This window comes from Leguminivora glycinivorella, chromosome 1, assembly GCF_023078275.1.
Source record: "Leguminivora glycinivorella isolate SPB_JAAS2020 chromosome 1, LegGlyc_1.1, whole genome shotgun sequence".
Taxonomy (NCBI): Eukaryota; Metazoa; Arthropoda; class Insecta; order Lepidoptera; family Tortricidae; genus Leguminivora; species Leguminivora glycinivorella.
The window spans coordinates 23,064,284-23,076,314 of record NC_062971.1 but is presented as its reverse complement, the minus strand read 5'-3'; the positions used below and the strand labels follow the sequence as shown (position 1 = coordinate 23,076,314).

At 44.4% G+C, this 12,031-nt stretch overlaps 1 protein-coding gene across 2 annotated transcripts in view; it reads left to right on the top strand.

Moving 5' to 3' along the window:
• Positions 1-12,031, top strand: part of LOC125233353 (ATP-binding cassette subfamily G member 4-like) — a 62,545-nt gene that overhangs the window by 23,024 nt on the left and 27,490 nt on the right. For both annotated transcript variants that reach the window (XM_048139350.1, XM_048139340.1), the window contains exon 2: positions 4,935-5,052. In XM_048139350.1, the coding sequence (XP_047995307.1) occupies positions 4,935-5,052 (118 nt within the window). The remainder of the gene's footprint in view (positions 1-4,934; positions 5,053-12,031) is intronic.

The following is a 12,031-nucleotide window of genomic DNA, read 5'->3' as shown; positions in this document are numbered from 1 at the left end:
AGGGTGATGTCACCCCAGATAACCGCCACATAACCCTGACCCCTCGACAAGAGCGTTATGCCCTCTGCCCCTGCCTTTGTTATAATGGCCACCAAGCCGTCCACATCCGCAGCCCAGTTGTGGTTGGGAGGGATATAGTACGGCTCGGCGACCACAGCGACATCTATCGACCACTGCGCCATGGACTGCAGGAGGAGATCTTGAGCCCCGGCGCAGTGGTTTATATTCGCCTGGAGGATTCGATTAACTGCCTGATTCATTTTGGCGCATTGTTAATCGTGCCCTCTTGTGCAGCCGGAGGCGTAGACGCTCTAGGGGTGACTAGTTTGCTAGCCACCTTCCGAGACGCGCGTTTCGGGGCTTTAGCCCCCATCGAGCAGGAACTGCTACCAGCACTGTGATCTGCAGGTTTGTCGCCTGCTGCGCACAGAGTGCAGTGGGGCGCGGCGGTGCAGTCCCTGGCCCGGTGCCCGATTTTACCGCAGCGATAACATTGGTCGCTGCGGTCGATTTCTGAGGTGCACCCGTTCCTAACATGGCCAGGCATCAGGCAGCGGTAGCACCTCAGGGGTCGAGGCTCCAGCAGCTTCACATTAGCCGAAGCCCAGCCGACGAGGAGTCGCCCCTCAGCCACTTTCTTGGCGGCTGCTACAGGGCAACGAACCCATGCTGTGCCCAGGCCTGCCAGCGTGCGGGAAATCCGGCCGACATTAACCGCCTCGAGGGCACACCCCCCGCCTTTCGCCACGGCAGCGGCGAGCTCTGCTTCTGAGACCGAGTCATCCAAGCTTGAAATGCGCATCTCCACGCATTTTACCGGCCTAGCGATACGGACGTCGGCCTCATTTAGCGTCTCCCTCAGTTTAGCAGCAAGAGAGTCTGCTTTGTCGCCACTGGTGGAGACCGGGCCCGGGATCTCAAGAATTGCCGCCCCTGTCACTGCCCTACGGAACCTCAGACCAGTGATACCGAGCCCGCTCAGGGAGATTTTTGATTTGGCCTCGGTGATTACCGTTCCGTAGGTGACGCCCCTCTCTTCTGCTCCCATCTGAAGGGTGAGGACCACGGCTGCTGACTGCGGAGTGCGCAGTGTCGCCTTGTCTTTTTTACGACCCTTCTTCCCCTCTTGTGCTTTCCGCGGGGCCGCCGGCTGTTGTGCCTTCGCAGTCGTTGCTGCTCCAGCGGGGGTCTTATTTTTTTTCTTCTTCTTACCCCGCTTGCCCACAACCGTCCAATCCTCTTCAGAGGCAGGCACTGGTGTCTGCGGCTGCGGCTGCCGGACTTGGGAAGCAGGGTCAGGGACACTCGTACGATGCTTTTTGGGCCTCTCCTTCTTCTTTTTTTGCTTCGCGGCCCGCTTCGCACTCCCTGAGTTAGTAGGAGCCGGGGTGCGACCGGGTGGAGATGGAGAGCTCCCTGCTTTGGACGGTGTGGGAGTAGTCAACTCCTGGACAGGTTGTTGTGGGAGCAGTCTCTCCTCCAAGGCGCTTAACCTTGCACCCATCATGGCACTCACTTTGTCCACAATGTTGCTCTCTAGGTCGCCTTGCTCTCGAGCCGGTGTTGTCACTATCTCTTGGCGCGTGTCTTCGAGGCGCTGCCCAAGGCTAGCTCGCAGCTCGCCCATTTCCTTACGGAGCTCGACCATATCCGCCTTTAAACGAGCGTTTTCGGCGGCGAGTTTCCTCGTCTCATCGGAGATAGTCCGGCCCCTCAGCTCACCAACTGCTTCCTGGATCGCATCCACCGCCTCCTTTAGGATACGTACGTACGTGCCCTTTAGGTTTTTAGACCCAGCGGCCACACCCTTGATAAGTCCCAGACTATCATTTACCTGCTCGTTTAGGGACAGAGCTGTGCTGTTGTATTCATCATCTGACCCACTTGTCGTCCCAAACGTTTCCCGTTGGCGAGCAAGCCGTCTTAGGGTCACTTTTTTGGCCACAGCACTCAGAGCCTCTTCAGACTGCAGCTCGAGCTCCTGTTTAGCAGCCTTCCCCTTGGTCAGCCCTGCGTTGCGTGCTGTGGTTAGTCGGCGGCCTCTTCCTCGCTTAAAAGGTCCCGAGGTAGACTTTACTCGTACCCCGAGATCGGATACCTCACCGCTCGGCGATGCTCCCGTGTCACTACCGCTGCTTCGCTGCCTCTTTCGTCCTTCGGGCGTTTGGGCAGTCAGCGATGCATCGGAGTCCCCATCGGTTGGCACCGGCGAGAAGAATACTCCTTCTCCAGGGAGGTCGCTTGCGTCTATTCTCCTAGGGGAGAAAAACTCCTCCCTGCCAAGAGAGGGGAGGGTATCCCGAAGTGACCGGAATCCATCTTTGGGGGGCCTGGTAGAGGCTTCTGCCTGTGCCGGGCCACAATCGTCCCCATCACCCCCTCCGTGCAGTCTCAAGACCAAATTACTCGGCAAATCGGTGTCCATATAGTGTTTGCTAGCGTCGTCGTTTCGGTATCGCGAGTGGTTTGCCCCCCCAGAATACGGAAGGCGACATGTCGCCACAGCTCGGGCGCTTGCCCGTTCTGTGGCGACACGGAGGATTGGAACCTCCTGGGGTAGTTCTCCATTCTCGTTTCCACTCATTTTTTTTTTGCTATTTTTAAGGAGGTATGCCCCTCCCTGACGCTTGTGACTGGACTCCCTCCAGCCACGCATCCCGTCGGCACGTCAGACACACCTTGGGATTGGGGTGATTTTTTTTTGTGGTTTTCTTCCACGTGCTTTCCCTCTCAGTATGGGAAATACCCGGCCCACTCAGTGTTGATTACGGGTCGCTCGACTATGTCCGGCAGACGGATCCGCCGCGCTAAGTGTCCAGAGCCACTTTCACTTCTCCTCACGCCAGAGTGAGGCAATTCCTAATGGGTCCCGTCATCCTCCCCACAGGGCCCTTTGGCTTACACTGTGCCCTCTGCTCCTCAGAGGGACTCGCGGAGCCAACCACCGTGTACCGCAGGCGTCTGGCGCTTCATTCTAGGCTGGCCGATAGGAGAAGCCCTATACGGAATAGCCCCAGGAATCACCAGCACAGCAGACTGCTACGCTACCACTCCTTAGGATACCAGTCAGAGAACTGCATCCCGGGCGAAAGGTCCAGAATATGTCCCCCACAACCGCTATCGGAGGCCGAAAGCTTTCCAGACGCGCAACAGATACGTGCGACACCCGTTGCGTGAGCCTCCCAATCCGCTAACACCGCCGACCCGCCCAGAAAAATGGATCTGCAATTGGGTTTCACAGAAGCCCAATGCACAATCCTTCAAGACGACTAGGCTATGTCAGAGAACAGAGGGGCCTCAAATCCAGAAACCACACACATCCATGACGCGTCCGGGGGTGGGCCCCTCCAGCGCCTGTGGGGGGAGGGTCCCCGGCCGCCCGCGCGCAAAACAGTTCCCCGACTGTCATCTCACAGAACTCCATCCCCTGCTCTTCCACTGCGCCATCTGCTATTCAGAGGGACGCGTGGAGGGCCATTCTCGGGCAGAAAGCCCCCCCAATCCCCCCCGGTGTTTGGTTCGCGGGACTGCGTTGCGTCCTACCCCGTCTCGAAAGCGCGACGGGGCATTCCCCTATCCACCACCTGGGGACGCGCCACGTCGGGGTTCACCTCCCCGCCCACTCGGACAACCGAGCAGGCCCGTGGACGTATGACCTACCGTAACACTATATATTAGACATAACTACCTACTGTACCATTGCCCTTGTTGACTTGGTTGAGTTGCATGCTAACATTGGTATCAATGCCACTAATGACATGTAATACAAACAATGCAAACAAACTAGATATCTAAACGATGTCCCTAGGTAACAGTTTCTATAAATTATGTAAATAATATGCATACGTACTTAATCACACTCGTTAGTACAATAGCAGATTATTAATACGAGTAAACAAGAGCACGATCCGTGGCCTGTTTCTCGAAAGGTACAAGCCTTGTATTACAAGTGTGTTTCCATGACAACCCATACGATTTGACAGTTCACGCACTTGTAATACAAGGCTTGTACCTTTCGAGAAACGGGCCCCTGGGGCCCATTTCTCGAAGCTACAAGTTACAATTTACAAATGGTAGCCAATGTCTAATTTGACAAGTTGAAAAGAGACTTCCGCTTGTAACTTGTAACTTTCAGGGGCCCATTTCTCAAAGCTGAAAGTTACAAGTTACAAGCGGAAGTCTCTCATAAGGACATCTGGCCACTAATTCAGTTAAGTCATTAGAAAATATTGGATGAAATTCTCGAATAATAAACATTTTTCTAATTATATTCACATTAAGATAGTTCTGGGCTATTTGGGACATTTTTGTCGAAGTTGTCCACCCCACTTTTTTTGTAACGTATTTTTTTCGCGATTCATACTCAGAGTCGCGAGGTGTTTCGATCCTATTAGGAAAAAAAAATGCCCCAAGACTTCCATACATTTTCACGAATTTCAAACCTTCCATTCCGTCACCGCCATACAAAATGTATGAAAAAATGGTAACGGAATCGAAAAAACCTTGGGACACTTTTCTTCTCCTATTAGGATAGAAAGAGCTAGTGATTCTGAGTAGAAACTACATAAAAATTTCCAAACACATATTACACGTGGAGGGAAAGTAACTATCTTGAATAGTATATAGGACAACTTTGAAAAAAATGGTCCATTTTAAGTTTGTTGAATATGATTTTTTGAAACAAAAATCTTTCAGTGCTTAGAGTAAAAAGTTTTCCTGATTGCCCCAAAACGGAAAAGTCAAGAGTCAGGACAGGACAAATCGATGTGTGTCAAAGTTGTCCTACAATATTTATTAAAAAAATAAGTATATCCAGAGTGGCCAAGTTCCATCGTGTCTTTATAACCTGAAACACATTTGAGCTAGGTATCACATATCGCATAAAATAGTTAAATATATTTTCATTGTCATAATATGTTTGTTGTGTTTAACAGAACGCAAAGTGATCCTGAACGATCTGAGCGGCACCATCAACTCCGGCGAGCTGACCGTCATCGTGGGCCAGTCGGGCGCCGGCAAGAGTACACTCATGGACATCCTAGCTGGATACAGGTACGTCCGACTGACGACCAACGGTATCTGCACGGTCGCGTGATATGGCTTATCGGGTGACTAAGTGCAAGGCCTGAGTGGACGCTCGGAGCGGAGCGTTCAGCGGGGCGGGCGAGCGTGCGTCCACCCTAAATAGCGTCGATTCAGGACATAGGTATAGCTTCAATTGTTTGACATGCTTGCCGCACGCCCCAATTATTCCAAAAAATTTACGAACTTATATCTTGTACGGTCACGTGCATACAAGCTAAAAAAATCTTCTTATTAAAACGTGACGTACTGGAAGGCATATTTCGGGTCATTTTTTTTACCCCCGACGCAAAAACGACGGGGTGTTATAAGTTTGACGTGTCTGTCTGTCTGTCTGTGTGTGTGTCTGTCTGTTGCATCGTAGCTCCCGAAACGATGTACCGATTTAGATTTAGTTTTCTTGTTTGAAAGCCGAGTTAGTCGGGAGTGTTCTAAACCATACATACATACATACATACAATCACGCCTGTTTCCCATATAGGGGTAGACAGAGCACATGAAACTGCAAAAGTTACAGTGCCACTCTTGGCAAATAAGGGGTTGAAAGAAAACGAAACTGTGACATTGCAGTGACAGGTTGCCAGCCTCTCGCCTACGCCACAATTTACCCCACCAACCATGTTCTAAACCATGCTTCATGAAAATCGGTCCACTATTTCGGGGTGTTTTTCAAAATTTTAATTTTTAATAGTGGAGTAGGAGCACTCCCTGTCGATTCTGAGTAGAAAAACTCAAAAAAAAATCACAGTTACATATTTCAGAAAAACGTGTTATCAATAGGTATTGCTTTCAATCAGTAGGATTCAATATGAATGAATTAATGAATGACGTTTATTGCGCTAAACATGATTCAGGTGGTATTTGATGGCGAATGGCTTGTAAGTACCTACATAAGTAAAGTAAAGTTTATTCATTGTTAACTGTGTACATAAGATGGTATGATATACAGGAAATACCTACAGTATCAACAGTTACCCATTTCGAGCATACATATTGTAGATATTGAAAAATATACGAAATCATGAAAATCCGTGACGATAAAACCTGCAATCAAATACGCACACCACACCTGTGGTACATATACGAGTACCTATACCTACTGCCCGTGACTCATCATCATAAAAATAACAATTAATTCAATTGTAGAGGTTAATTATAATCACTCTAATAACAGTAATGAGCGTTTTGGACAATGACACTAAGTAGGTCGTTGTGAAGAGTAAACACTAAATACTGATCTCAGGAAGTTTACAATCAAATGTTATTTATTATGAATTATATAAAATAAGTGGATGACGAAATGACGGGCGATAGAGAGGTATGGTATGGAAGAGAAGGACATGCTGCGCCGACCCCAAATAAATGGGATAAGGGCAAGCTGCGCCGACCTCAAATAAATGGGATAAGGGCAAGCTGCGCCGACCTCAAATAAATGGGATAAGAGCAAGCTGCGCCGACCTCAAATAAATGGGATAAGTGTAAGCTGCGCCGACCTCAAATAAATGGGATAAGGGCAAGCTGCGCCGACCTCAAATAAATGGGATAAGGGCAAGCTGCGACGACCTCAAATAAATGGGATAAGGGTAAGCTGCGCCGACCTCAAATAAATGGGATAAGGGCAAGCTGCGCCGACCTCAAATAAATGGGGTAAGGGCAAGCTGTGCCGACCTCAAATAAATGGGATAAGGGCAAGCTGCGCCGACCCCAAATAAATGGGATAAGGGCAAGCTACGCCGACCTCAAATAAATGGGATAAGGGCAAGCTGCGCCGACCTCAAATAAATGGGATAAGGGCAAGCTGCGCCGACCTCAAATAAATGGGATAAGGGTAAGCTGTGCCGACCTCAAATAAATGGGATAAGGGCAAGCTGCGCCGACCTCAAATAAATGGGATAAGGGCAAGCGAATAAACTCAAGTCAAGAAACGATTTACAGTTTACATATTTTGTATAAATCGTTTTTAAAGGGATCTTTAGATCTAATGTAGTGCAGGGCAAGTGAAATCGCGGATCGTAGGTGAAAAGCGTGTTTAGGCTCGGTGATGTGTGGTGCTCAAAGATATATGGACCCTTTTAATTATGGCTTCGATACATACTAAATGTATGTTACCAGCCAAATATTGATAAATGTGTATGTATGTACTAACAAAAGTATGAAGTTATATGTTTGAAATAAATAAATTGATACATTTATTTCATGCATTGCGCTCGTACTGACATGTTATTGCGAGCGTTTACAGAAAGAAATAGACGCAAAATGGCACGAAATACTTATAAAGAAAAGACGACGCAAGCAACATCCTAAAAAGTACAGAATTGACCTAAGATACATCCACCTCGTCGTAGATACTTATATAAACTAATGACTCGTGTTCGCCCACTTGTCAATTTATTAAACTAGCAACATCCTTTTCTGCAAAACGGCTCTCGCGACACATACCAATGGCACCCAAGACTGGATATTTGACTTAAAATTGTCGAATCAATTAAATAGTACATTTTTGAAAGATTAAAATTGAAACCATATACATAGCAAGTGATAGTAAAGTGGCCGAGATGGAATCAAACAATTTATGTTAATGGGCATTTTCGCGAGAACAATCACCAAAAATATTTTTTCTAAGGTAGACAAAATTTTTGTTTTTTCCCACTCAGATTCACGAGCCCTTTCGATCTAGGACAAAAAACAAGGGACAAAAAAATGGTCCCAAAATTTTCTATTGTTTTTCATACTTTCCACTTTGTAATCGCTGTACAAAGTGTTTGAAAAATGGTAATGAAGTGGAAAATTTCAATTTAGGACGCTTTTTTCTGCCTAGTAGGATCGAAAGGGCTCGTGATTCTGAGTAGGAAAAACATTAAATTTACCTATTTTCGAAAAAAAGTTTTTGAATCTTTTTTCGCGAAAATGCCGTCATATAGTAAAGTAGGGATAGGGACACTACTTAAAAGACAAGTTAAAAATAATTCATAAAATAATTTGGTTTGTTTCTTAATTCTTTAAATTCTATTTAACAAATATTTGCACCAATTTATTACCACTATATCCACTCAGTTGCTTTTGGTAGCTCTAGTTACCAGCTGTCACCTTTATTTTATTTAACAATAGACTCCATTGAAAATTTTGCAATACAAAATTCTGTGATGCAATATCAAAATGAAAGAGAAGTTTTTTTCACTTCTCCAGCGAAATAGTTGCATGCGCGTGTATGCATACGGACCATATTATATTACTTGCGTAAATATTAAGCATCATTTGCACTCTTCTACAAAGTTCCTATTTAACGAAAGAATAATGTGAGAATTTCTAAAAACCAAATCTGGCAATATAAACTCTGTCAAACAAGTGAATCAAATTGAATATAAACACAAAATCAAGATAAGCAGAAGGTATTGGCCTATCATTTTAAAGCCACTTAATCTCTGATAAGTACATAAATGTGGAATCCAAGTAATAAGCAAACAGAGATTGCCATGCAGAGGTGCTCATACGATTTCATCCAAGTAATCCCATATGACTCGACAAAAATATTTTTAACTTCCTTTAAGTAATTATTTTTCTCCTATACATATAATCAAAATAGCTAAACACAAATAACAATAACCCGTTCTTTAAAGTATTAGCCTTAACAAAAGTATTTATATGTACAGGTACAGCGAGGCAAATCCCGACTGGGGGTAAATGTAACTGATCTATTTATCAGCTGCGGCTGGTCCATACAAGCCGATTACCACCGGCTTGCCTAAAATTGATTACTAGTAAAGTACCTAATGTTAAGATAGGTTTCTTTTTGCTCAGTGTTGCCTAGCAGAAATTTTTACCAGCCGCCGCTGCTATTTATTCCATCTTTTACAATATTTGCATTATTAAATAAAGTTTCCACCGGTTATATATCTGGCGTGTTCAATGGATACGTGTAGAACTCAACATCATAGTGTAATAATGGAAAAAATGGATCAGTTACAATTGTTCCCCAGTCGAGATTTGCCCCGCTTTACCTTAAGTATGTATGTTGTACATACATATGTAATTTGTATGGCGCTTTTGTTCCAGCACGCCAACCCGAAATTAACCTAATTGAATAACAGCACGTTCTCCGGCATTACCGGCGTTAGCCGTATTTTGCCAATCAAATTTAAACTTAAAGATTGAGCAGTAGCCAATACGGCTTTTAGCGTAAACTATGTAGGTTTGGGACCGCCACCGAACGTGTTGAAGTCGCCACTTTTGTGTATACATTATTTATACAACGCATGACTAACGGTTCTGTTACTATCATTACGAGTAAGTTCGATTCCCTTTAGGTACAGTCAACCAATTAGAATGCTATTAGGCCACTCTAGATCCTTGTCGTATTGACATCGTGTTTTATTTGCTATAGAAGTCAGTTTGACTTTTACTGTGAAAGGATCCTACAGTGGCCTAGGATTCAGATTGGTTGACTGTACATACCTACCTATACATGTCTATACTCAGATTAGGTTGAGACCGCTCAACTGACATGCGGTGGTACGCGCACTCTTTAGAAGTGTTCCTGTATAGCAAATATCCTGAATTATTCTGGGCGTACCTGGGCGGGCTGCATACACGATTCGATAGAGCATTTTGTTCAAAATTGCCCACAGGGCCACATGCCATCGCTTCTGTGGAGTCGCAAGAGCGGAATCTATTTGTATGCTCCAACATAAAGGAATCAGTGGCTCCAGGTGAAAATTATGAACTATCATAACGCCAGCGTCCTGCTGAACCGATCACCGAAATCTGGCTACCGCAGTCTCACCTCACGACAATCTATGTGTTATCTCACTGTGTGTGTAGGTATATAATTCTCATGGTTAGTCTCCTCTCATAACCCAGTCCATTTAACTCTACCTAAGTACATGGTATCCGCCACGTGTATATCCTATCTTTAGATTAAATTGACTTACTTAAATGGCCTTTGCACTGTTAGATTCGGCCCACGCACGCGTCGCACGCCTCCTAAAAGTCCGACATCCCATGGTCTCTACATGTGGTAAAGACTTGCAAATAATAATAGACTTAATAGTAAACTTAACTTTTTATGTTTAGTTCTAAGCTACATATTTAAACGTAAACCATAATGTGCAGACGGTGCTACTTCATAGACAAGTCTAACATTAAAATATGTCTATTACAAGATAAGACAGTAGGCCTAGCACATGATTGCCGCGGGAGTATGTCGCCGCGAGATAGATCACATGTCTTCTTCTAACTGTATTAATGACATAAGGACGGGTAGTCTATCTCGCGGCGACATACTCTCGAGGCAATCATGTGCTAACCCTGCTGATTACATTAAATATTGAAGTTGCCAAGGACACATTATCATTGATACCACGATATTCGATAAGTAAAGATTTTATCTATTTAAAGTATTTATCACATTTCCATAATTGTGTTTTAGATCTAATTACTTCGTCTATCGAACGAAAGTCAAAAAAACTCGAGACATTCATCGCTGAAGTTCTAGGAAAAGGCTTCAATCCTTACAAATTTGTTGGCATACATGATCTGATATAAATAGTAATGTGACAGACGGACCGACAAGCAGACGGACAGATGAACTATATGGGTTCCTTTTGTACCTTTTTGGTACTGATCCCTAAAAACACTACTTGCAAAATAATTATCTGAAATTACAGCACCTCAAGTTTATCGACTGCACCATGAATTTATTCGCTACGATCAAAATTACAAATTCCTATTTCTCGGGCTTATCAGTATCAAAGACATCCTTATAGACAGATAAAGTCTAAAAAAAAAACATACCTCAGTACCATACAGAAAAAGGTACGGTGGCCTAGATGGCATTACACCTTTGGGGTACGCTCAGCTAGATGGCGCTAATATTAATATTTGACATTTTAACACATATCAAGCTAAGAATATGGGCCAAATTATCAAAACTGAGGTTCAAAATTTTTAAGCCTGTGTCAAGAGATGGCAGTCTATGCACTGATTACACATTTAACTTTGACAGTAACTCTCTATAATACTCGATCCTCTTTGTCAGTATTTAGCAGAATGAGAACAAACAATAACTTTGCACCCTAGTGAACCAAATACCTAAATATTACAATGTCAGTAAGATCTCTGTGAGTCATCTACACGCGCTAGATTTCACACTACAACAAAGTACAATATGGAGTGTTTAAAACTATATGTGTAGATACAACATAAAAGGAAATAGACGTAGGTATTTAAAGGGTTCATTGTCTGAAGGCGAGTATTTAAGACGTGGCAAAGCAAACAGTGTTGCTTTAGATAATATCCCTTTATTTATTTTGTTTCTTAGGTTAAGCTTTTTATAATATGGATATAAAAGTAAAATACAAAATCACATACAAAACAATATAAAAAAAAACATATAAACACATTATAAAAAACCTAACCTAGGGTGCCGCCAGCAGCGGGGCAGGGCCCAAGCTGCCGGTCGTTAGGGCTGCAGAGAGAGGAACCGTCGGACTATCCGCGCCGTGTCCAAGATCACCGCCTTCTGCATCTGGCCCTTGATCCAGCCACCTATTAGCGAGAGTCTCTTAAGATGTTGGTCGAGACTCTTCGCTATGAGACCGTTCGCTGAAACGACTATCGGAACAATGATCGTTGAATCAACATCCCACATGGCGGTTATCTCGTGAGCCAAGTCTAGGTATTTACTGGACTTGTCCTTCTCGGCTTTCATATTATTATCCCTTTATTATTATTAGCTGGAAGAGATCCCTTAAAGGGATAAACTCGCCTTTGTACATAACCATTATAATTATTCACTGTACTTGTAATTTGTTATGTGCAATAAAGTGTTTACTACTACTACTACTATTTCATATGCCCAAGGAAAAGAGAGAAACATACTCATGTAATGTAGTGAGGTCATAAGTTTCTATCAAAGAGGTGTTATTTGATAAAAAAGTTATAGCTAAAGATT